Raw genomic sequence first — 27,839 nt, 5'->3', positions numbered from 1 at the left:
GACTAATGACTGGGGATTTTACGTACTATTTGGCTGTACCATAGTAGACTGCAGTTTAGGAAAGTCAGTGCTACAAAAGCTTTTGCAATCAGTTTATCTACGAGATCTAAATTTCACAAATCATTGCATTTTGTACTTCTGAAACAAAAAGAATGCTCCTGGAGAAAGTTTCTCCTCCCTTTAAATAAATTCACATTATGATGAAATTGAAGAATATTTAGACAAAGTGTTGTATAAACTCAAAGAAAAGTACATATTTTACATGAACAATCCTTACCAGTATTTAGTATATTAAGTTACAAGTATGTTGGCAATAATACAACAGAGTCAATTCCTACAGGAAAATAATTCTGTACAAATTCACCTGTTAATATGGGGTTACACAGGCAGCCAAATCAGTCTTGAGCAGCCATGTTTCTGGTTTGAACTACAGTACCAGGATAAACTAAATTTCAAACTACCAGGGATAGCTTCAGTTTAAAGAGCGATCAGATGATACTGGATACACACCTCGTGTACTCAGAGCCATTCAGACGTTCACTCTAATAGTTCCATAACCTCATCCAGTATAAGAAATGTTTAATCAACCACACAGGCTAAAATAGTTTTAACATAATGTCGTCCTGGATTTTTTAAAACTAAAAACTATTTTTAACTGTGAAGTACAAAACAATGACAGATATTGCTCCAACTTGTACACAATCTTTCCTAAACAATCCGTACCTAGCAGAGTAATAATGCCTCATCGTCACTAGTTTCATTTTTCACGGTTGCTCCTAAGCAAGTGTCAGGTATCTGGGCAGTGTGCACGATGCCACAGCTCTCACAGGGGCCATCTCGACTGCATGACCTCACACCGTGATGTGTTGCACTGTAAGGCTGCCTAAGCCCTGGTCCTTGATCTGAGCTGAGATCAAGTAGAGGTCTTGAACAGTCATTTATGTCAAAGTCTGATGCTACATCAGAGACTGGAATTAACATTTCAACATCATCATCCTCTTCTCTTCCACTTACCCCATTATCGAGCTGTCTCAAAGGACTTTGGTTCTGATTCACTGAGCTTGATCTCCCTAAAGTAAAGCGGACCCAGCGTAAGCCTTGCGTCACGCGACTTAGCGCGCTACTGAGCTGGTGACGTGCGGGACTTGTGCTCGGGGGCTCTACGCTTGTCGCTTCTCTTCCACTCTCCGCGTTACCGCTGCCACCGCTCTGAGCAGAGGAGCTCCCACACGCTCCGACCGGTGCTTCTATTGCTGTGGCAGGCGGGACCTTCTGAGGCAAGGCGGCAGCAACACCACCAACTGCTCCTGCTGTGTCTCTTCTTTCATTTTCTGTGTCTGTATCATCAGATTCCACTGAAAAGAGACTTCTGTGAGGATTATTTCTTTCAGCTTCTCTACTAGTACTTTGGCTAGCAACATCATCTCCATCTGCTGAGACCAATGCCAACGATCCAGAATGACGAGACCTTGCAAAATTAAAAATTCGATTCCAAATGTTACTTGATCTGCCAGCAATAGGAAGTCTGATGGAGGTAAATCCCAACTGAGATCGTACTGCCAGTCTCAGGTTTTCCAGAACTGAAGCCTAAATAAGAAGACAAGGAACAATCAAGTGTTGACAGTATGTTGGCACTGTTCTAACAAAAGAAGAACAACTATTGAGCAAAACAACATATAACCACAAAATTCAAAGTAGAGTCTTAAATATTAAAAAATGTTGCATCTTTAATATTAAGGATCTGGGGTACATAGGAATAGGCTATGTTAAAAACAAAGCAGACATAAAAGAAGTCTGGATTATCTCAAGGAAAAAAACATTAAAAAATTAAAAACATCATTAAATTAAAAATTAAAATTAAGTGGAAATACATATGGAAGGGGAATAAAAGAGCAATGAAGTATATAAGGTACGTTTCTGCCCAAATCAAGGACTTCTTAAATAAAGGCAAAGTGAAAACCAAGGTGCTATAACTTAGATATGGAGCACTGACTACAGAAAAGGACGTCCCCAGACCCGCTGCAGACCCAGTACAGCAGGTATGCAAGATCTGTTAGATAAAGCAGTCACTGGGGATTTTAGAGTACAGTACATAGAAACATGCCTCAAAAAGTTTAGGATTTTGTCCTGGGTCCAGCTGGGATAGGGTTAATTGTCGGGATAGGGTTAATTCTTCGCAGAAGCTGGGAGTTGGGCATAGCCGGATATTCGATACCATGCTGACGTCATGCCCGGGATATAAGGGGAAGCTAGCCGGGAGAGGGGTCTCTTTTGTGAAGCTCGTGGTGGTGAGATTTTCATTGTATCAGTGTTTCCATTGTACTCTATATACTGTCTTATTGTTATATTCTTCTTTCTTTTGCTTTCCTCGTGTGGTATTATTAAAAATCTGTCATTATCTCAACTCAGGAGGTTCCACTTTTTCTTATTTGCCCCCATCTTACCGGGAGAGGAGTGGGGGGGGGGAGGCGGTGTTGCGACCACGTGGTGGTGGTGGTCCTGACACCAAGACAGATTTAAAAATGAAATCTTCCAGAAAGATTTAACAGAGGTGACCTTTCCTTATCCACTACCATGGGGCTGCCTAGAATAGAGACTAAATTAAATATCCTCTCTAGCAGAGGCTTGTAGTTTGATTTTTTCCCCATTCTGGCATAATCAGTTAATTCCAGTTTCAAAATGCTTTAATGCTTCTGTTTAATTAAAATTATCTTATGTTCTAAACCATGCATTTCCCAAATTCAGCACACACTTTCTAGTGATTCAGCTATAGAACAATGCATGCCTGAATTCTTCTGCTTAAAACCTTGTATAACTTTTAAACCGTAATGTAACACAAACCTATGAGCAACTTTGACTCAAACGTACAGAAAATAATGCCTCAGCTGAGTAGCTCAATTCTCAAATATTAGAGGATCTGCCAGATGTCCACAATTCTGAAAATAGTCACTGATGTGTTTAATTACAGGATAAAGTCCATAATTCGCATCTTTTAATGAAGATTATGGCAAAAATATAGAATATTCTTCAGAATAGCCTTTTTCTTTTCCCAATTAAACACTTGAAACATATGCATAGATTTGTTTACAAACACTGAACTTCAGTGTTCTCATGCTGTCACCTTCAGCTCCCTCCCACAACCCTTCAGATGCCACAGGGCATACACAGCACAGCATCCAAACAACCTGCCTCTTCCTTTCCAACAGTTCACAGAATGATGTTTGAATTCAAGCCTATGAATACATATGTTCCGGAGCCTTAGTTTCAAAAGCTACTTGAGAGACTGCTACCCATCCTTGAAAATCCAGCGCTGAAGGCACGGATCAGTCTGAGTCAGAAAGCACCGCATACAGATCACAATAACCAAGATTCCTCCAGCTGGAGACTACTCAGTTCTAGCAAACCTCCATCAGGTATCTTCAGGTCTACAGAGATTTGCAACCTTAAAATGTACGTATCGCTCAAAACAAAGCAAGCTGAACACGTCCTGCCCCCCAACACTCAACTATGTTAAAAATTTAATTTGAGCTTTATAATTTATAGAATTCCATCTACAATGCCTCTTGAGCTTTTGCTCTGATGTTCTCTCCTCTGGAAAACAATTTGTTTTTAAACAATGCAACTTCATTTATTAGAGTGAGAATTTTTATCATGGAAGCATCAATAGTCCAGAAGGACTTTTTCATTATTTTTGAAGGTGACGGCCTGCTCCCTACTTCTCCTTATTTTTATGCTAGTTAATTTCCCAGTATAGCTACCTAAATTTTCAAGGTCCTCGTAAAGGGATTTTCAATGTTCAAAACTACTGTACATGCGTAAGTACTTTTATGGAGGGTGAAATCATGGTTACACAGAAGGACTATGAAGCAACTACATTTTGTTACGTGCCACTACGGAAGATTGCCACCTTCAGTAAGTCTTTCAAATTCCATCATATTTTAGTTTTGAAAAATAATTCAAAATACATCAAAAGCAAGAGTATTTAATTCATTTTAAGTCAAACTAAAGAGAAAAAAAAAATTCAGTAATGGCACATTTTTTTTAAAACTCCAGTACCTGGAGATAACCATGATAACCCATCCAACAAGAATGAGGGATTCTGCAGTGTTCATTACAGGCACACATTAATAAGCTCATTAATAAGTTTAGTGTTAATTTAGCTACTGAAAGATCTTCATGTCTTTTTTCTGATGTTTTCAGAGTCTCTCATGCAAATTGGAACTTATTTTCCTCTTTTGCTCTGCAAAATCCTTTGTGATGGATCACAGCTGCTGCTTGTGTACGTGCGAGAGAATAATGGAAATCTAAGGTACACTAGCTTTGACGAAATCAGTGCTGTTCAAAAGAAATTAAAAAAAACCAGTTCCCCTTCTTATGGTCTTGTAACTATTTTCCTCACGTGCTCAGCTATATTAGCTAACAGTAAACTTTGCTGGATTAACTGCAACACATAACACAAGTTCATGCCAACTCTAATACAGCACCACAGCAGGATTCTTAGATTGAGACTTTTCTTCTATTTCACAAAAGAGCATTATAACTGAAAGCAATTTTTTTTTAATTAAAAAGCTGTTGATAGAAATTCATTTATCAACCAAGAACTGTACTAATGATCCATCTGAGAATCAAGATGGCTAGACACTATCAACTGCCATTTACCAGCTGTTACTCTGTTACTCATTCGTGTTAATTTCAGATGCTACTACAGCCTTGCCTTTGCCATCATCTCTCCTAAGCACAGAGGGCATAATCACACCTCAACACATCTGCACAGTGGATAGGAACGACCATTTAGCAGTAGAAGTCTCAATTCTTCTTTCCCAAGTTTCCAAGTGCTAGTTTGCAATCTTAACTGACACAACACCAACACAGAACATACACCTAGATCTACCAATCTATTGCTTTTCATGCGAGAGGGATTCTATAGCATCCATTACCGGCATTCATTAACAAGAAAACAAAAAGCCTGCAGATAAAGCTGTGCGGTGCTACTCTGTCATGGTTTTGTCCAATGGCTAATCCTTAGTGCAAGAGTATCAGCCTGGAAAGAAGACAAGGAAATGCTACAGAACAAAAAAAGGCAGAGTTAAAATATCCTTATTTCGGTCTCCTTAAAATTTATGTGGTCTGCCCTGCTATTTTGGAATCTTACCTGATTTGGTGAACAAACAGGAAAATCTTCAACTGGTGGAATCAAACCCTGGGCAATTAACTGTCCATAGGATGGAGGAGCTTCCCTTCTTAACAGTTCAGCTTCAACCCTTGACAAGTGAGTTTCAAATGATCTTTCAAAGAGAGAAGAAATTTCATTATACTTTAGACTATGGTGTGTATAGATATATATGTATTTAAAACTATATCAGATTATTATAACCTGAAATAATGAATTTCAGAAAATGAATTTTTACTAATTTAATTGAAATTTAATTGACAAAGAATATACAGTAAGTCTTTGCAGTCATTCCTAAGGGTCCATCCAGCTAAAACAAGAACCAACGCAACAATAAACTCCTAAAAAAACCCAAAACCAAAAAACCCCACGGGCTAAATATAAAAGGCACCATCAGAGACGTTTATATTACTTTATAAAAATTCAAGAACGTGTAATCCCAGTATGAGATAATCTACAATAGAAAAAACATGCTGTTAAATACAGAATGGTGATATTTAATTACAAAAATGCAGCCTTTCCACACTTTCTTTTTGCTAACATCATCTGAAAGCTTAAGTTAAGTTTAAGTTTAAGTTTAGTTAAGTGATTGGAATACTTCTGTGCCCCTTTTCTTCAGTGAGAGGGTGGCCAGTCACTGGACCAGGCTCCCCAGGGAAGTGGTCAGAGCACCAAGGCTGTCAGAGTTCAAGGAGCATTTGGACAATGCTCTTAGCCATGTGGTTTAGTTTTAAGTAGTCTTGCGAGGAGCAGGGAGTTGGACTCAATGATCCTTGTGGGTCCTTTCCAACTTGAGATATTCTATGATTAAGTAACCTCTTTTTACTGTCAATGAAGAAGAAGAAGGAACAATGTCTTTAGGAATCACATGCAACAATAACTGTATGTCAATAAAAATGTTTCAAGTATGACAATAAAAGATATTAAAATATTTTAATATCTTAACTTCTCGAGGCCATCTGTTCTGCTTACCTTCGCTCAAACATCCTGAGTGAGTACAATTTACACGTACATCCCAGTGCAATGACAAGCAGCAATCCGCAAATGAGACTCCCAATGACAGCTGCAGTTATCACTCTAGTAGGCACAATGACTGGACAATTTTCTTCATCGCTGCCATCGCCACAGTCATCTTGAGAATCACAAACCCAGCTCTCAAACACACAGCGGTTATTTTTACAATGAAAATTTCCTGGCTGACAGAAGAAACAATTTTTTTCATCGGAACCGTTAGGGCAATGATTCTGGTAGTTGCAGCGATCTGAACGAGGGTAGCAAACACCATTTCGAGAGCAGGGAAACTCATCTCTCTGGCACATGGTGCAGTTGGTTTCATCCCTTCCATTTGGACAGTGCCAGTAGCCATCGCAGCGTTGCTGCTCTGTGTAGCAACCCCAATTTCCACCGCACGGTATTTCCCAGGGCAAACAGAAGCCATCTACTTGGTAGGTGGCATTGAATCCTCTTGCAGCATTCACTTTGTCAGCACAAAAATGCACTCGTATCTGTCCTGAGGATGAAACAACTGTGAGGGGAGCATGAGAGTCAAACGCTGTTAGCACACGCAACAGCCTCCGTGGATTCTCCTCCAACCCATCATATATTTTGACATAGTCTCCATAACCTGTACCATCAAGTTTAAAATCAGTGAATCGCAAAATTACTTTGCGATGATCACCAGTGTCTATCAGCCAGGTGCAGTTGCTTCCAGGTGGATAGAAGTCAGGATAGTTGGGAGAACTGAAAGTACCATAAAAGTATTTTAACCACTGCCCACATGTTGGCACGTCACAGTCTATTTCATCTCCTAGGTCAAGACAATCGATGTTACCGTCACATTTTAAAGATTCTGGGAGGCAAGTGTAAAGCTTGGTGAAGCGAGAAAGACACTGAAACTGATCGGAAGCACAGGGTTGGAAGGAAGAAGTTGTCGGAGGACTGGTTTTGGCACAGATTTCTTCATCCGAGTTGTCTCCACATTCATTCATATTATTACATTTCCAACTTTCTGGAATACACTTCCCATTAGCACAATGAAACTGGTCACAATCACATTTTGGTTCATCAGATTTTCCTGAAAGGAAAAAAAAAAAAAAGAAAAAATAAATTATTAAAATATTCTCTCTTTAGAATTTAGCACTTGTCAAATACTTGTCAAAAAACCTGCCAGTTGCCCGGTATTAATAGTGAATGCTTTTGTTCCCAAAATCATTCATTCTGCTTATTACTGTAATCACCAATTCCCTCTTCGAATATTCAAGCTGTGCATGGGATAAAAAAAACTTTACACAATGTTTATTTTCCCTGATTTCAATAAGCTTTGAATTGATTACAGGAAATACATATACTGTGCCCTGCTACAAGGAAGTAGTTCTTGAAACAGGAAACAAAAAATTAAACCATAAAACTGTACTAGGTATCCTTTCAAACATACCAGCGAAGTAAGCTAATCTGAAGCCTTTTCTGGAGATGCTATCATCTGAATGAAATCTGATCCAAACGTGATCCTGCGAAGAGATGTATGGTGAAGGAATGGAGGAGCCACACGCTCTATAGCCTTCGATATTCTTGTAGCTTCCAATTGTTAACCAGTCTGAGCTGCATCGTCGTGATCCTTGAACATCAAAATCTTGAAAGCTGAAAGAAAAAAGAAAAAAGTCAAAATTAGGACTGAACTGGATATTACGCAACCAAGCTGATCAATTACTACACATGCAAATAGAAATTAGCTGCAAGTTCTTCTTTGGTCTGAAATAAAAAGTTCAGCTTCTCTGCCTATGTAGGAATAGGATTTAACATAAAAGTATCATCACCACCAGGTTATGAGGACAGCAAGAATCCATTTTTTCAACCCAAATACTGCATCCACTGCTTAAAGAAGCTTAGTTTTGCTACAAAAAAACACATTAAAACAAAAAAAAAATCCTGTTCATTAAGTCGTCTTTAAGTCTCATTTAATCACTTTTATATAATACTAAGTGGTTTTATTTAACCTGAATTTCATCAGAACTTTAGTTAATGTATGATTTCTATTAACTATGATTCCTGGTAAGATTTTCTGCCAGTCGCACTACTCAGTTATCCGAGAGGCATGTGATGGAATGCCATGGTATGGCTCCAACTAGATCCAGACACGCTGTCATGGTAATGACGTGTGACCAGGACAGTCTGGGCAAAAGAGGACTGTACAGTAACAGAGCAGTAAACCAGAAATGAAATGAGAATGTCTGAGTGGAAAAAAAACAGTGTGAGAGGAAAAAAGATGAGTTTTATTAAAAATAAACACTGTAAAAAAAGTTTAGAAAGCATTTGAGTAGATGAACAGTTCTACTGACTTTACATTGCATTGATGCCAGCTTAATATTTAGTAGAAAGACTGTTTAAAGTAAAAAGCGGTACTTTAAACAATTAACTGATGTCAAAGCAAATACCTGATAATGAAGAGCTGCTTCCTAAGTCAGCAAGTCTGTACTGGAAACTGAAGTGAACACGCAGCTGATGCAGTTTCACGATCAGCCTGTGAAGCAGCACTAATTTGTGACTTGATGTTAAGCCTAGATTTCCCTTCTGGCAGTGATGGGGAATGAACTGATGAAACAAACCTACAATACAACTTCTTTAGAAAATGTATAAGGTACCTTAAAGTGTGAGGAGGTCCCTGCCCCAAAACTGCCATCATATCTACTGATTTACTATTTGTACCCTGTCATTTCTACGCACAGCGTGAGACTTCATAGCTATGAAGCATTACAGAATTTCCCCTGCACATTTTTAATGCAAAATTCTTCTATTTCAGAGACATTAAAAAGAAATCAAGTAAATGAACATATAGAAACTTTTGCTAGTCACCGATTCTCCAGCTGAAAACAAACGGTACGTAGCTGTGTGAGAGCAAATGACAGAAAAGGAAAGGCAGAGAACAGACCAAAAGAAACGTTTACAGGAAGGAAGGGGAAATCGGTATGTACACAACTGGTAGTTAAAAATGGCTAGTCAGTACTTCTTCAATCCATGTGGTTAACACAGAAGCACCGTTACCTTATAGTAATGATCTCCCCTGGGTTCGCATGGATGTACCAGCTACAGTTGATTCGGGCAGGATACTCCAAGGGCCACCCCGGACTTGTGATTGTCCCGCTTGGTGATCGGATTTGTTCTGGAATATCTCCACAAGCTAAAAAATACATATATCTTAAAGGCAATTCGATTAATTCAATTTTTTTTTTTCTTAAAGCCAGTGGGACAAAAAAACCCCACCCAAACAACGAGAACTAATCAGGGAAAATATCACAGAGGTAGAGCAATAAAAACATGGTATAAAGGTGTTTTTTCTTAAAGCCAGTGGGACAAAAAAAACCCCACCCAAACAATGAGAACTAAACAGGGAAAATATCACAGAGTTAGAGCAATAAAAACATGGTATAAAGGTATCAGGATGGAACACGTCCGTCAGCTGACAACTGTTTTCCAGTGTTACCAGTGCAGAAGTTTTTACTAATGTCAATTAGTACTACAGACTTTAAAAATTATACTATACAGACTTTGACAACTTTTTTATTAACGTGAAAGATTTTGTATTTCCTAATTTTATTTTTAGTCTTCCCAAAGACTCAGTTCAATTTAACCACACATTTATACCCTATGAAATTAGTGTGACAAATGCATCAGAAGGTGAAAAAGAATGTAAAGCAAAATAATAAAATAGCCAAAATTTCCTGACTTGGGAAGACCCAGTGCCTGGCCAACATTTAAATAACCCCTTCCAGCCCTTGGCATGGAAATGATCTCCACGTGCATGGTTCCAGATGCTTGGAAGGCACAGAGCCCTTCCTGCAGCACTCTTCATTTACAGATATGACAAGTTAGCTTCCCAAGAGACTGCTCTTAACAGGGACTTGGGTAACTACATTTCTGATAATGGGATGAGAAAGCTTGTATCTATAGAACTAATTCTATGCAACTGAAGTAACTCAGCCATCTGTACTCTTCCTTTATTATAGGTGTAGCTTTCTGCATGGCCTTAACTCCTCTCCTTGTCCCTTTCACTGCAGCGTTCTCAGCCCTGCTGATTTTGGTTCACACAAGGTACTCAAAAGTTCTGTGTGTTTGTTTTGCTGGATGTTTTTCCCCCCCTTAGCAGCCTTATATCCAACACCCACCAAATAGCGTATTCACAAATACTCTAGCTACAGAGCTTGACATTATGAGGAAGTTTCAGAGGTCAGAAAACACATGACAAATAATTGCCCTCTGTGCTTTTATTTTACAATTTCCTCACTGCTAATCCATTGCCCTCTGTGCTTTTATTTTACAATTTTCTCACAGCTGATAAAAACTTGTGAGCTCTCCAAGTTTACTGGTAGCACCATCAGTTACTCACATGAAATATTAAAAATGAGGAAGCATTTTCATTATTGTGTGATGACCAAAAGCTTTAAAATTTTTAAATTTTGAATATGTCTTTCACTAAAATAACAAATCAGAACTTATGTAGTGAGCAAACACAATGAAGAATGAACTGCTTTTGTAACAGGGCAACAGCTGTAATAATGACATTTGTTAACAGGTTATTTTTTTCCTATTTTTATCCACAGTCAAGCTTTTAAGGTAACTCTTCAAGACTATGGGGACCTGAAATTATTGTCTAGCTCTAATAAAATAAAAAGTTTATTATTATCTTTATTATTACTGAAAATATATATATATGGCATAACACATACATTCTAAAAATAGGTTTAAAAGGATTAAAAGACAAATGCTGTCATATGCCTGAATTTTCTGTATTAGCTTAAATACAGAAATCTAGAAACAAAAATAACTCAGTAATTTACTAGTTTTCAAGTACAGCTGTAAGAAAATTGCTTTAAATAGTTTTTCATATCTTTCTTATTAGAGCTTAATCCAAGCTGCACAGTTAAGTATTAACACACCGCAGCTATAGAACATAGGACCTGTCCTCAAATCTAGAGATGACAAAGTCTCAAAATACAGAAAGATATTTTATTTGAATATTCAACCAACTATTCACTGGAAACTTTTCATTCTGAGCAAACCCTACAGGTGGTGCTCTAACACCACACTATTTTGGAACACTGCTCCTGTGTGAATGATCTGGATATACTTTACATCTGTTCAGACAAGAAAAAATGGTTATTCACAATTCAATGTTGAATTAAAATATCAGGCTTAACAGGTTCAAAACAAAAACACATGCAGAAAAGTAGAAGCTTGCGGATGCTGGCAAGCAATTCCATGCACTACAGAAATGGTGCTCAGCTTAAAATCATTTGCCTTCAGGTTAAATTTATACAACATCCACCTGGTTTTAGATATTTACAAACAGACATATGAGATTTTGTCCCTGAGAACCTCTAAGGACGCTTTTAGATTTGCCTGACAAAGAAAAACCTTACACTAGCAGATAAAAAGAATCCATCCAACATATGCTCACTCAATTTTACCAAGTTCACCTCCAAAAACTTCAGCGTGCTATAAATGTACGTACAGCATGTGTCTGTTGAACGTGACCCTCCAAACACTGCTAGCAACTGTAAATCCTACGCAAACAGCTTTGCAACTTCCCACGCTGGCGCAGTGCATCCCAACAACTATACATCTGCCCAATCCAGTTCCTGCTGTAGCACGAGCAGTAACTCCTCCTTGTTACAGGGAAGAAACTCCACAGGGAAAGCCTGTATAGCCCAGGGAGTATTTTCAGAGCACCATGAAAACTGCCAGTTTTACTCAAATTCAGATTTTTTTTTTTAGCCTTTGTATGCAAGACCAGCCATATCCCTATATTTTCTGTATTCTTTTACTTAAGATGGCTTTTTCTCTGTTTCCAAAAGCTAACACTAAAGAGCTGAGGGCAAAATATGACCATTTTCAGCACCATCCAACATGGGGAGAGAGAAGCAGACTAAGGAGGGCACGAGAAGGCAAGAATGACCCTAGGTACTAATATACAGGGTGGAGCGAGCAATACTGTGCACTGTAGAAGAGAGAAGAATCCAGCTGAAGAAAGGGTGCATGGGACAAAGTGGGGGTTCAAAAAATAAAAAGGAATGAACTTGAAAAGGGAATGACAGCTGCCTTAACTCAGGTTTGCTGGGTAAGCTGAGTGGGCTTGCGTACTCAGTACACATTCAACGCACTGAAATCTCTTACTTGTAACTCAGGAGACAACAAATCTCCCATTTGCTTACAAAGGGTATGAAGGTCAAGATGAACAGTGCAGAAGCTGTACTTCAGAAGTGCTGTCGCTTTGAGAGAGAAGAATTCCTCAGAAAGATTTTTAAAACCAAGGATAACCTTTTGAACAGTTTTAAAGGGAACGGACTTCATAAAGATAATAGCAAGCCTTCCCTCTGCTTAACTAGGATGTTTCTTCCAAAGCTTTTGAGAATATATTAACACACATTTTATTCATTTGTTTGTAAACACGGAGAATGTGAGCAACATCAAAGAGGACACGGGATTCAAAAAACAATTCAGCTGACAGGGCGTAACACAGAAACGGATGAATAGAGGCAAACACCTTTCCATAAGCTGTGGAGAATTTGCATTTCCAATTTCAATTGCTAGTGGCTCCACAGGCATTTGTCATAGAGATCAGTTATGTCTATAGGAACTTAAAATTACAGGGAATCTGACTCGGTTTGGAATAATTTATTAAAAGAATTAAAAATACATAAGAAAACAGCAGAATGAAAATTGGAGGATTCAGGAAAAAAAAAGGAGATGAATTTGCAACCAAGGCAGAAGCACAAAACCAACGGAGAAGGCTGCACTGTAGAGAAGCAAATACACACCGTGACGCATGCCCAAGGTGTTTTCAAATCTCACGCTCATGGCTGTAAGAGTTTTTGGTGGGAACAAGTCCCTCCTGCACAACCATTTCTACACAGATGTTGTCTCTGCCTCCATTCCTCTCAGCTCCCCTATATTCTTTGGTACAATTCTGCTCATCCATCTCCTCCCTGTTTCAAACTCTTTCCTTTGTGAGCCTTGATTATTAACAATCTCTTTGCAATGGTTTCTTACTTTGCCTGACTCTATTCAGCAGATTGCAACACCTGAGTTGGGACTGAAGGTGTTCCACAGACTGAAGTCCAAAATAACGACCAAAAAAACCTACCGAGATAAGCTGTGCACGTGGTTTTCTGGTGTATGTGGATTTTCTTGTAGACTTTTTAAATACACGTACAATAGTTTTCCTTATTCCCTGCTTCCTGAAATTTGTTCACTGCCCCATATTACAGAACTCGACTGTAAACTACCTACGGGATGTTGACAGAGGAGAGCCACTGAAAACTTTCCAGTACCAAATTCAACTTGTGAGTTCTAAAAATAAAATAATTAAGAAACCTACACAAAAAATTCTGTAGCGAGATCTAGAGAAGTAAGTACCTGTAGTAACAGTGAACAACATGTCAAGGAAAAACGTCACTTCAGAAAAGCAGGGAGAGGGAGATTAGGGATTTATCTTCACGGTAATGCCAGGAGATTAGTTGAAAAGATAAAAGAATTAGCTTTCAATGTTAACCGCAAGACGATAAGGTACACATTATACTGGACATGGTAAGGACATGAATGCAGCTGGATAAATGATCTGAAGGTGTTTAAAAGAGCTTAGAGTAAAAAGAGAATAATGTTATGATAAAGTCTAAACCATGAATAGGGAGGATAATTATTGCATTTGTAACTCTCAGGAGCCACCGAAAGACTTATTTGGAGAACTACGGGGGAAGAAGGCACAGGAAACTTTGCCTCCAGGTCAAGCTGAAAAGCTTTAATTTCAAATGACCTTTGCTCTGCAATACAGAGACACATTTGGTAAAAAGGAATTTTTTTTTTTTTTTTTTTTTAATTGTGAACAAGTGGTTTAACCAGTGCTGCAGTTCTTTCAAACAGGGCTGGGGGAAAATGGGTTTGCAGTTGTGACAATAATGGTGCAACATACCCCAGAGACAGACCTGAAAATATTTCTCAATTTTTCAGATGTTGAAGGCATAAACACTTGTTCTGTAGTGATAGCTTACACGCAAGAGACCACATTCCATTATTGCTGTTGGTAAAAAAAGCGTGCCCATATATTAGAGGTGTACCTGCAACCTGGCAGATATAATATACAGCAGAAGCATAAATACCAAAGACCATAGAGGTCTGTGCTATTAAAACATAATTTACTAAGGTAGGTCATGTAGCTTTACAGCAGCAGCATGACAGGAAATCTACCATCAAGACAATCGTTTCATTCTAAATCCCTTCTCAGTAGCAACTGTCCAAGAAAATCACTTGCTTGGTTTCAACATAAGTTAAAGTTGGATTTAGAAAGATTAAAGGCCAGATGTCTTTGGTTCTATTTTACAGGAACTCTGCTTAAAATTGTTCTGATAAATATAAAACTGTCCAGGTATGCTTGATGAAATATATCATCTGGAAGTTCAAACACATGTTTGGGAGACCCAGACTGTTTCAAAGGAACTCAAAATCATCTAAGTTCAGCCCCATCTTTTATACTTGGGCCATACACCTAAAATTTAAGCTGTACACAAAGAGCTGTATGTCAGGAAAATGCCACTGATTTTGCCTACAGGCTTTCTTCTGGTTTTCATTAACAGACCGCCCCATCCCCATTATCTCAAATTCTTCAGCAAATAATTTTCACTTTATATAAAGACAGAAACTTTAAGAGTATTATATTTATTTTTCCCCAGCTGGAAAGCCATTTTAGAACATAAGACTGCCAGAACTACTTTTACTTTTTTTTTTTTTTAAATATATTTTCAAATGGAAGCCCTCACTGGATCTTTCCTCTCAGTAGTTAAAGGTCTGCCCACCAGCTGCTGTTCTCTTGCATGGAAAGCACATCGTGTTCTTCTCTTCCTGGCACTGCACAGCCAAGCATGCTGGCCAAAGGACTGAACGCAGAGTCAAAAATTCCATTCACCTCTTGCCCAGCAGATGCTTTTCTGCCTGTATTGCAACCTGTGACACAACTGTTGCAGTGAACAATGGGGTGAAGAGTGGTTAAAACGTACCCGAAAGCTGCACGGCTAGGTTTTAGGCTGTGTATCTCACACAATCCAATTCCAGCAGCAATTGCTCCAAGCCTGGCAAGTACCTGTGCTGTTGTTATTTACAGTGTGCCATAAATCCACAATATATGATGCTGCCTGGTGCATTACTACTGCTGAAAAGCAACACCGTTCTTCACAATGCAGCACAAGAACAGATAGCAAAGATCTTCTATAACTGGACTTCTGACAGTCTTTGAGCAGCAAGCAATGGAAGGGAAAAAGAAGGCAGGATGGTGTAGCAGAGACAATCCATCGACCATACATTTATCCAAAAACTTAACTGTGTGCACAAATAACAAAGTCATGTTTGAAGCTATACTGCAAGGATAGCTACAGCGAGATGTGGTGCTGGGTTGACGGTTGGACTTGACGATCCTTGAGGTCTTTTCCAACCTCAGTGATTCTATGACTCTATGTGCAAGCTATCGACAAAAAGGATGAGTTTGCATTTTACGCTTATTTTAGGAGAAGGGTGTGAAAATCAGTTTGATTTCCAGGGATTAGTGGCAGCTTCCCCATGAAAAGAACCAGGCTTGTATTCTTCTATCCACTGAAGAAGAACGTCTCCCTGTTTGCACATATTCTGAGAATCTGTATCATAGACAGGTAGAACAGAACGAGCAGCTTAGCTGACACTGCTTAACATCTGAAGATCAAAGATTACACACCAGTATCGCCTAATGCCTTCATGGACCTACAGTCCCATCACTAAATCAGAACAGTCCCAACGGCAGCTGCTGTAGCCACCGTTGAGCAATGTGTGCTGCTTTTATACCCCATGTTCTCCCAGCATCTCATCATTTTCTCAGTTTCATAACTTCTAAAATTCTTTTTTTCTTGTATTAAGGAAACTGTGCAGTCAAGTGTACAGTAGTTTCAGTTACTGCTTCAATCTAATCAGGTGAAACGCATAACTCCTGGATTTATATTATTTGATAGTAGCAGTGTCCAAAATTACATTTCAATAAATTTCATTTCACAAAAACTTCACTGTGGAAAGAAAATATCAACTCAACTTAAACCAACTTTTCTCTTAGTTCAATGTTTGTATGGAAAAATAATTAAGCAGTCCACTTAGAAAGGCATAATCTGTTCATGAGCATGCAGGTATCAATTTTATCTTATGAGAATTTTTCCATGTTCCAGTTGCTTCATTCCTTATTACATGCTGCAAAAGGCAGTAATAATTTTTATAGCCAAATATCTCTTCATAAGATACCAGGTGGCTTTCAATATTTACTATTTAAGTCATGCATGAAATTTAAACATTACAAAAAATGACTTACCCGTTGACACTCCTGAAATATGCACATTTTCAGAATGTTCTGCAAGAGCACCATTTCCTAAAATTAAACATAATGAATAAGCTAATTTCCAAGATAAAATTTGTAAAAATTCTTCAGATACCCTCTTACAGAACAGAAAGAACAAAACTGAAGTTATTTTAATTAATATTAAACACTAAAGGTCTTACGTTCATTTTATGATAAAACTTAGAAAAACTACAGAAAAGTTACTATGTACTGAAAATAAAACCCAGGCATTGTTAGTGTACTAGGACCAATTAAATACACTAGGAATGGAAGGAACAAGATAGTAGCAGAGAGTTTTGAGAAACTTCAGGCATTTTAGATGGTAGATTTGGCGTGATTTTGCATCACACATTATTTTCTTTTCAAGAAAGGTTTATTTCACTGCATCTTCCCCATCTCCTCCTGGGTCAAGATTTGTTTGTAAATGCTATGCAAACAAAGACACCCAAGGGAAGACACCCCTCTATTTCAAAATGAGTTGTAGCCTATACCCTTTCATCCAGAAAGACGTTTCAGACAGTCAGGAACTAGCTACCTTCACGAGTAACTCCCCATCAGTGGTCAGTAAAACCCTTCGTTTATCTTACACTTGCAAAGATGAACAAGACCCACGCGGTCATCAAGAGTTCGAGACAAAGAAGTTATTCCTCTAAATCTGATACTGCTTTGCACTCCTCCAAAGGAAAAGAAGTCTGCTAAAGCAAACCCATTTGCTGCCAGGCGGTAGCCCGGTACCACGATGGACCAGATCGAGTCGGATTTGTGCACATTTCTCTCGCTGAACAGCTCTCATTCTCCTCTCCTTTCTTCAGCATCTTCTCTTTTAACCCTTACAACACTTTTTTAATAAAGTCTTCGAGGCATTTCAGGAGGAGAAAGCTACTTTTCACTAATAAGCTCCTTTGAATATAGGCAGTGAACCTAAAATGTAAAATATATCACTAAGCAAATTTTAAACCCACAACTCTTCAATGCCTGAAGGTTTTGTACTACTGGAGATTAGCCATGTCACGCAGATTTTCATACATGTGAAATCAGTTGTTTTACCAGCACTGCAATGGAAGTGTGATACATTTGGGTAAAAAGAACCTTAAATACATGAAGAAAACTCAAATTCCTTTTATACCAAGCTTAAAGACTTGAGAGTTCACCTAGAACACACACCGCTCAGCCAGCATCTCCATGCTCCTCCACTGCACTGGTTACAAATAAAACATTGCAGAAATTGCTCCCTGGACTGACACTAAATGCACAAAGACAATTTCTTACTCCCTAAAGACACAATACAGTTAGAAACCTTTACGATCAGAATTTGTAGAAAAATAGCAAGTCTGATTTTTTTTTTTAAAAAAAAAAAAAAAAAACCAAAACCCAAAACCTAAATTCCTGGGCTCTAAGAAGTGACGGATTCCCTCCCCCCATTTTTAATGTACTAATTTTGCTTCATATATTTACATACCAAGCTGCTGTGTCTCCATTTAAAACAAAATCCACACTGTAAGTTTCCCTCAACCTTCAAAAGCCAGAAGTATTTTAAAACAAAAACTATTTCAAATACTGTATTAGTAAGCAACTATTTTTCAATTAAACTATTTTTAAAAGTAAAATATACCTGTAAGTTTTAAAAAGCTATTTTCCAAATAATTTCTCTATTCTGTATATAAACTGACATGCTAAGGAATGTTTGCTGCTTTGATTTCATGTCTTCAGTAACACTTAGCTCTACATTTACAAAATGAATCTTTGCTGTAAAGTGATTTTACATGTAACTGACTCCACAGAAACACATTTCTGATTGTCTCGTTTTCTATTATTTCCATCTACATAAGGAAAACATTAACACATTTCAAGACCTCTTGCCACTGAGGCACTCCATTGGTGCCCCCAGAATCTGAATTACAGATAAGCTGCCTAAAGACCAGGAAAACAAAAACCCCCAAATTTTAATGAAATCAGTTCTAACAAAAATACAGTAACGAAATATGAAAATACTGACATAGCACTGAAGTGATGGAAAGAAAAGCAATATATTCATAAAACATGGACAAATACTATAGATCAGTACTAACAAGCAGCACCCTAAAATGAGAACTTGCATCCAAATCCTGTAGACTCTGACTTAGAATTAATGGGTTAAATTAATAAAAATTAAGTCAATATCCAAAATGGAACACTTTAATATATTCCATCTAAAGATTCTTTATGATTCAACAATTAATCTCCTGACATCAAGTGGTCATATTTATTGTCAAAGTAACTTCAGTGATGAGTAAGAAGCAGCACTAATGTGCGATGATGAAGCCTCAACTCAGATCCAAGTACTATAATATCAAAATAAAGTGGGTTTTTAAAAAATTATTTCTTTCCCAATAATCCTTCATTACATGAAAGATGAACCTTAGAAACCTCTCAGATTATTACTTCCTTTTTTATTGGAAACTGTCACTGGAATAGAGTGTGTTCAGATGCCATTTAAGCGTCACTAACTGCTGAACACCTTTATAAAATTTTTAGGCAATGATCCTTAGATGATCTCAACAATTGTCACATGGTTCCATATCAGCTGAGCCCACTAGAATATCAATATATCAGATAACAGATCAGTAATTTCCATCAGCTATAGGAACATAATTATCTTTGAAATTCCTGTTAGTCTATTTAACACAGCAGAGTATGAGCATGTAACAAAATTTTCTTAGGTCATCAGTAATCTTTCATATTTCTTGCTGTTTAAAAGAAATAGTTGCTATTCATTCCTATCTGAACCTGAAGTTTTAAACTGAAACTAGTGCCACCTAACAGAACTTGACACAAAGTTTGTCTTGCAACCGCTAGTTACAGGCGCGGGTTAGTACACGTGACAGCCCAGCGCTGGAAGCTCCCACACAAACCCATTCTGCCTGCAAGAAACCAAGTTTGTTTTTCAAAAACTGGTATCTGTCATCCTTTTTTTTTTGTGACTTAAGAAAAAAAAAAAAATCACTTGTGTAACCAGGACTATACCCATCTCCTTTTATAAATACTTATGACAAATGGACTATTTAATTTAAGTGGTATTAAACAGAAATGCATGTCTACGTCAGTCCTGCAGCTTAAGATATGGTCAGCAACCGCATTTAAGTTAAAAATTTTAAATGGACAAGGCTGAAGATAAAGCCAAGCATTCCTAAAAAATGAAAAAAAATCAAAATACAATCTTTGGTAAGTAGGATTCTAGATATGTTAAACTACTGGTAACCTATAGGTTAAACAAAAGTACAGAGTACTTTCCATTTAAGTGCACATGAGTTTGTTGCCATCGCTGCTGGCAGTATCGCTAAAGATTCCTTAACTGCAATTTAAAAATAAAAAAAATCAGCCAATTGGTTATTAAATGAGTTAGACTCTTTATAGAGTGTGTTTACAGTATGGAACAATTTTTGAGATGCCTTTGTCTTGAATAGCCTTAAAATATCTTAAATGTTCAAAATACAGTTACAGTCAAAGTTGGTCACTGATTCTGATGGACGCATCCATAAAATTTTATTTTAGTTTCACAGCACAAAGCCGGTCCCTTTGGCCTCCGTCAGTGTTTTCTATCTCACTCAAATCCTCAGGGCTGAGATGCTGTCTTGTCTTAGGAGCAGGCACAAACAGACAAGAAGTAGTTCCATGAACACCTGAATTAATACCTTTTGATTTGTGTCTCACAGCTCACCGACCACAGAAGCAGGCAACACAACAGCAGGTTTGCCTTCAGGTTTTCCAGCAGTTGGGGCATTTCTCTCCTGTTAGTCTCTATGAAACTCCACTAAACACCCTCCACCCCAGCCTGAAAAACCCAGCACCCCGCCACATCCCTTCCGAACATCCGGGAGCCCTATACTGCTATACAGAGCCCGGAGAGAACAAAACTCCACGGAGGATAAAAACCACAGCCTTGGCAGGTATTTGACTCACTAACATCCTCTGAGTTTCATCACAGACAGGAAAATAAACACAGGCCAGGGCAGCGGGGCTGGCAGGAAAGTGTCACAGCAGCAGCAGCAGCAGCAAACGTTCCAACCAAACTGCAAAGGAAAAGTATTAAGGGGAAAGTCTGGAAAAACCAATGCTCTGAAAATCATGACACTTTGGAAAAAAAAAACCAGCTGCCACATTCTATATATCTGCAACCCAGACAGAAGCAGTGATGCTCAGACTGACACGGAGGCTAACCACCAAGCCTTCGGTTTAGGATGTCACCCCTTACACCCCCCCCCTTCCCACAGCCTCCGCACCACAGCTCCCTCTCAAAATGGGAAGAATCAGACCCAAAGGATTCTCTGCATACAACTGCAGGGCATGAAACTAAGCCTACAGTCCTGAAATGAGCTCCTTCTGAAGGTTTTACTCCAATTCATGCAGTTTTCAAAAAGCACAGCCAAACAGATCTGCACCCCCCCATCATCAAGCGTCCCTCTTTGTCAAAACATCCAGATTTAACAAGACAAGCTTCTGCACTCCACACAGAGGAACTTGGGGGTTTCAGACAAACAACCAAGTTTATCTAAATACTGATATATTTAAGATAGCAAATGATGACTCTTAAATGAAAACCTTGTTTAATTTGAAATTGACTAAAACTAGTAATACAAACGCACAGGGAAGCGATAAATGCTGTAAAAGTGCACCCCCAAAAATTTGGTACGTGCGACCTTGTCCACCGTGATTGTAAAATCAAATTTTGTAACTTTAGTTTGGAAAAACATCATTTATCTTTAGGTCTCAGTTAAATCCAGGTTGTGTTTTACAGATAAATTGACAGTGGAAATTAAAAATGAAAAGGGGAAAAAACCAAAATCAATCCGTAGTAGCAAACACCACATTGGAGTTACCTTTCATCTGCTGTTAGACAAGTAGCTATTGTACACAAGAAAAAAAAACCACACATATCTCCACTGAAGCTACATTCTTCTATAAGAAGATGAAGCCACTGCCATTAGCTCTAACAGCCAAATTACAACTCCCCTTTAAGCAGAACTGAATAAACTGAGGAACTGCTGTACCTGACTGGCTACGAAGAGAGTGTTTTCTGAACCCCCTTGAGCTAACAGGCGCACAATGAATGCTCCGTAAGCAGACTGGGCAGGATATTTCTCTTGAGCCACAAATATAAAGGACAAGAGATCAACACCACCTCCTGTATATCATGCATTTCCAAACACCCTTTATTACGGTATGTGTTCAACTTGCTTTACTTTAGACAATGTGCTTTCATGACCCAACTTCCTTTCTTCATCCTCCTCCCCAAATTCCTGGCCGCTCTGTACCTCCCCATGAGTGTTTCCACTGCCTCCTGTCAGCTGAAGTTACCTTGCATTCATCTTCACCAAACTGCCTCTAACTGACCAACTACAGATGATGCTACCAAAATAAGAATCTTACTGTACACTGCCACAAACAAACTGGTGCTGCCTTACATATCATCCCACTGAAAAGCCACAGTCCTGGGATACCCTAGTCCAAAACCAGCAATATCCTTCTTGATACAGAGACATGAGAGCTGGAAACATCCATGCTGCCCCTGTAATATTCCAGCATACTTCTGGCGAATGACCCCTTTTGTGACAGTCCCAGTCAGTGGGCATCCCACCCTCCCACTTCCTGCAAATATCTACGCACAACCGTGCAGAAACCAGCTCCACCCGAAGATGCCGTGTGTCAGGCTGAGCAGCAGTCACGCTCGGCTGCGGAGCCCGTGGGAGAAAAGCGCAAAGGTTAACTGCCTACCCGTCATACCGACGGTTCATCTGAGGTTAAGACGGTACAGCTCAGAGCAGGGCACGTGGAAAACCAACAGAAAAACAAGTACTACCACCCTTCTCCAGATAAACCAGATGATCTTTAAAGGTCCCTTCTAACTCATATCATGCTGGGATGAAAACATTTGTCCAGTACGTAACCCAAAATACGATACTGAATTATTGACCTGTCGGCCACACACAGTTAATGAGCCAAAAAAAATTTGCACCTGTATTTGTGAAACTACTGGCCATTAAACACATTAGCTGCAGGGATTTTATTCTGTTACAACATAAAAAAGCTATATATCCATGGGCATACAGCCACACTGCTACCAAACGCAACGGTAATGCAGATGGAGCAGTACCCAGTGAACCCAGACTAGGGAATTGAGAAAAGAAACACTTTCTACAATCTCAAATGAACATGATGGTACAAAAGGGACTCGACTTGTTATTTCATCCTTTATAACCCAGAAAAGTCTCTGAGAATATCTTTTTGGTTTTTCCTGTCCTTTCTTTTCTATCAGTGCAAACCTGTTACTACAGAAATTTGGACTTTGCCTTCCTCAGAAGACAAGAACAGAGCTCCATGTGCAACTTCAACACTGCTAGAGACAAGGAAATGAAACTGGAGCAAAGGAGAGAAAAAAAAGAAAAGAAAAAAAAAGAGCAGCCTAAGCATCTGAAACTTGCCCTCCCAGCACAGTTCATGAAATAAACAGCATGATTGCTACAGGGAATGCTTCAAAGGAAGGTGTGGCAGAGCTGAGAGTCCAGAGTTCACTGAAGCCAGCCAACATGTGTTCCATCTCTATGTTCAGCAGCAAAGCGAAGCAGCACCGTCATTCCCAGATTCCCACAGAAAGCAGTCCTAGCCTTTAGAGGTGACACCATTATTTCCTACCTGCTGATGGATTCGTATGTAATCGCAGCATCCTTTTGATTAGAGACAGGCATGAAATGAAATGAATGTGCTTGTGCACCAGTATGCATTTGGATGAACTACTCAAGGCAAGCTTCATGATCCACAGTCGTCTCATCTCTTCATCTTTATTGTTCTTTGGGATATAATGCATTGCACCTTCGACCAGAAGGTTCTGTCCCACACCCAACTGCTGCTCACTCCCTTGACAAAGGACAACCCGTACTTTGGCTCAAGTTCGTATATTTCATGACAAAAAGCAATTAAAAAAGCATTATGAGGAGCGACAGTATTGACTTTTAGGCACTAACTGATCAATAGTTTCCAGTTTAACTGAAGAATCGTTGCAAGACTTATTGACAAATTTTGTATTGTTTATTTTTAAATCAACAGTTTGGTGTTAACTGGTCAAGTGCAGTTCTTTTCCATAATCCCTTCGGGTTCACTACTGGAGTCACAGGAATTTCAGATGGTTGCTTGTAAAACAGCATTAAGCTGTGCAGCAAGATGTAAATTATCCTTCAGGTAAGGGAAGGATTAAATAACCATTTCTTTTAATATAAAATTACACACACAATAGACAGAAACATTAACAGAAAGCCTTACTGCTGTGCAGACATCAGCCAGAATCCTCCACCAAAGGCAAACCCAACAGAGTGACAATATTTATTCCAAATCCCTGTAACAGAAGAACATCTGCTACAAAGAAGATACAGTAAATACATCTTAAATGTCAACCAGTGAAAGCAAATGTTCACGCAAAATAAGAAACTGTTGTATACTCAAATACTACAATGGTATAATTAATTTCTTTAATTAAGGAAAGAATAAAAACGACTAACAGATGAAACTATACTGAAATAGTGGCTTATTTAAATGTGTTTATGTACAAAAGCAGGAAACAGGCACATAAAATTTCACTGTATAAACACATAAAGCACAGCGTTTGTTTACAATACTCAATGCTGTTATTTTATGTAGTACCATTTTTATTTTAGACCAACTGTGATGTAGTTTTATTTAGAAAACTAAGACAAGAACTAGAGAATAAATTCTGTAATGGATTTTTTTTATGTAGGCTCTAGATTCTTATTTTTATTTTTTTACAACAACCAATATCTACCATTTTGTGCTTAGAAAATTATTTATTGGGTTTAAAACAATGGGTATGGTGCTGCCAAAAGTCTGTGCTGTACACTTAAAACCTGTTGCCCAACACTGCATTTTAGTATCACCCCCGCATTCTTATACTGTCCTTTCCTCCTCACAGAGAGACTTTAAACAACATATGGCTGCATGACACTTTGGAAAAACAGGTCTGTATTCATCTCTTGGTGATTAAGCACAGGCAGGAAGTTTCCACACCTCCATTCACCGTCCAGAGCCTAAACCCAAAGTTAATCAGCACTTGAGTGAACAGCAGCGAATACCTTTATTCCTAGAATATTGATAACATTGACCTAAAAATCTCCAAACAAAAATATTCAACTTCCTTTACATTCTCTAGCCTTGTAACATTTTCCCCCCTCCAAAGAAGTCTGTGTTTGTGACTCAAAAATTGACTATTAAACCAGGTACTCCAAACATCACAGTCCACTACACAAGTGAATGCTTGGAACTGGAAGAATGTACAGTGATCAGGTCAGAACAGATCCATTAACTTTTCTACCAAAACATAACATATCCTTTATTCCTGATAACTTTATGGTGTTCACTTGAGATTTGTCTACATTAGGGTATTCAGTCCTCTGGGCCACACGAGAGCTACTCCAAGGAAAACCCTTCAGAACTCTCCGGCAGACCTTGTTTTGCTCTACACACCCGCTCCTGCCAGGCTGTGGGCTGTGCGAGGTGCCAGCGCAGGGACACCCCCGCCACCCAACATCCCCAGGGCGCTCTCTGCTCACCACACACCAAACTAGCAAGATAACGCCAGGTTCCTTTATCCTAGGTTGCAAAAGAGAAGCTAGAGTAGTAACTATAGCAACTCTGATTTAACGATGCAGGTGGAAAAAAAAATTTGGTCACACCTGTAAATCCCACAAGACAATTTTTAATTGAGTATACTGTCATTAAAATACAAAATTTTAAATTAATAACTAAATTAAGTATTTTTGTGTGAAACTTTCATCAAAAACCAGTTAAAACTTCTCAGTTGTAGTTTGAAAAGGTGGGGACAGAAAAGAACCTGCCTTTTTTTTTTTTTATTCTCACTCAAAAATTCCACAAACTATTTATAGATATCTCTTGGCAGCAAGCAGAGGAAATTAGAAATCTAGCAGAGACCCTGGCTCAGCTTCAACAAGATTCCTGATTTTAAGCACATAAGTAGTTCTATTCACGACCTGACCCTTCTGCCCAGCCAGGTACGAAGGCAGGTCAGGTCGTTACTTGACTGACCATTGCCTAGTGCAGCATTTCCGATTAGACAAACTGAGTATAGAAAAAAAATGGATTACTAAAACCAATTAAACAGTTCAAACAATGAATACAGTCCTTCAAATTACAGCTAAAGCTCAATTAACTTTAAAAAAGATAAGGAAATCAGAGGAAAAGGGAGTAGAGCAAGAGAGACCATACTGCCTACCCCATCCTCAAATCATCTTCATAAGGCTCAGGTGCCTACTGTTAACTGATTAGACCTGATCATGAATGCAAACCTAACTATTTGCCCTCCTGTTTGGAAATATTTCACTGCTGTATTACTTACAAACATAGAAAAACCCAAGGTTTCTAGCTCTTTTAAACAGCTGTGTTTAAAACAAAACTCAATTAACACAGGACCGTTCAGAGCACTTGCACATGTTCAGCTGCTGTGACTATTCTTTTCTTCTGAAATTCCATTTCAGATACTTAAAAGTATTTCACATTTGAGAAGTGCCAGACTAGGGGAAAATTCTGATGTGTGGGCTGCACAGTGCTTATACAGCAGGGGGAGAAGCAGTTCAGATTTGATTCATACTCTCCACATGCTTTGTACTTTTATCTACTACGGTTTCTTTAAATTGCTGTTGCAGTCAAAAACCTGGGTTTGTTTTTGCTCCATGCAGGTTTAGATTGATTTCCATCTTAATTTCTTATAACTACGGAAAAAATGGCAGTAGACAACAGTCTACATTCAGCTGGTATATTATATTAAAAACAAAACAAAACCACAGTCCCAAACACCTACAGTCAACCAGAAGATGTCAGGCCTCTGTCAGAAGGTAGATGGTAAAAGCAGGGCTTCAGATCATATATTCTTAAGATATAATATTGTCAAATGATTTTATTCCATTCTGTCTTGAAAAAGTGCTAACAGAAGAAATCAAATCATTATTCATAAACTAATAACAGCAGCCATCATAAATCTATTATAAGCTTGCAGAAATTAAAATATTATCTGCTATTAGCCCATGAATTCCTACCAGGAACCCTTAAAACATCCAAGCTTCTAGTTCCAGATGACAGCATGAGTCAGACTTACAACTGTTTTTTGTCCCAAAAAGACTGAAGTAATGTAGGAGTACTTGATATTGGGGGTGGAGGAGAATCACGAGGACTTCTGAAAAGAAGGAAAACACTTCACTGCTTCACTGCTGCATCTTTATTACGGAGCCTGCATCTCATGTGACCAGCATCTCAAAACAGAAGAGAAAAACACTAGGCAAAAAAAATTAAAACCCCCAATCATCGCCTACGATCCATCCAGAGAATAATGGTTTCAAAATACAGAAAGCTTGCTGGATTCACAAAATAAATAGATGTTGAAATTTAATTTTAAGTCTTTATTCAACAGATGGGCTAAGACCTTACAATTCAGGCAGAATTTAAGGAGGAAATTTCCTACTTCTGACACAAGCAAAAGCCGGTGATTGAGATACCTAACCACGATTTCCAGATTTGCTGGATTCTTTCTGGAACATTAGCCGGAGCAAACCAGGGAATTCTCGAGTCAAGAGTATATACCTGCTAAGCTTCAACTCTGCTTTCATGAAGGTAACAACAATAAATCAGAATTAACTGCAAAGCATCCCAGCTGCATTCACTGCAACGGCATAATTGACCTGAATACAAGCCGTTTACTGGAAAGGGTGGTAAAGCAGCAGTATATTTACATACACATTTTGCACATACATCAAATATAAAAATCACAAAAGCACAGCATGTTTATTGCATCTAGGAAAAATATCCTCATTTGAAAGAAAAAACTGTGTCTTCTTCCCTTCTCACTACTTATTACTAGAAATAAAATTTTGATTTTGACAACCTTTTTGTTTTGTTTTCTTTCTGACAGAATTAAAAAGCACTGAAGAGTTCCCAAGAAAGCTTGTTTTCTTTAAGTTACAAAAAAAAGTTCACAGAAACCACAGACCTTGCAAATACTTGTGCAGACTTGTTTATGCAAAGTCTGGCAGCCGGAGTTTTCAGACCACTAGCGCCTATTCAGACTGAAACTGAATTTACACAAAATGCCGTGCAGCTTTCCTAGCTATCTTCCAATAATACAGGACAGGGTCTCTGTCCGTTTGGAATGCTTCACTGAACTAATTAACGTGTAGAAGTAACCTTGCACAGCCAAAGCAGGGAGGCACTCCTAAGGCGATG

General features: G+C 38.5%; 1 protein-coding gene across 1 annotated transcript; it reads right to left on the bottom strand.

Annotated features, from left to right (window-relative positions):
- Window positions 1-375: 375 nt before the first annotated feature.
- LRP12 (low density lipoprotein receptor-related protein 12) lies at window positions 376-22,323 on the bottom strand. The gene is made up of 7 exons (XM_010084225.1): window positions 22,317-22,323; window positions 16,539-16,595; window positions 9,209-9,344; window positions 7,605-7,807; window positions 6,143-7,244; window positions 5,153-5,285; window positions 376-1,587 (listed from the first exon to the last, which is right to left on the bottom strand). Exons 1-7 carry the CDS (start codon window positions 22,321-22,323, stop codon window positions 724-726), a joined length of 2,502 nt encoding a protein of 833 aa, XP_010082527.1. The 3' UTR covers window positions 376-723.
- Window positions 22,324-27,839: the final 5,516 nt, after the last annotated feature.

The sequence above is a fragment of the Pterocles gutturalis genome, unplaced genomic scaffold, assembly GCF_000699245.1.
Source record: "Pterocles gutturalis isolate BGI_N339 unplaced genomic scaffold, ASM69924v1 scaffold36401, whole genome shotgun sequence".
NCBI classification, from domain to species: Eukaryota; Metazoa; Chordata; class Aves; order Pterocliformes; family Pteroclidae; genus Pterocles; species Pterocles gutturalis.
Note: the sequence above shows the minus strand (reverse complement) of the source record. Positions and strands in the feature narration are given on the sequence as shown.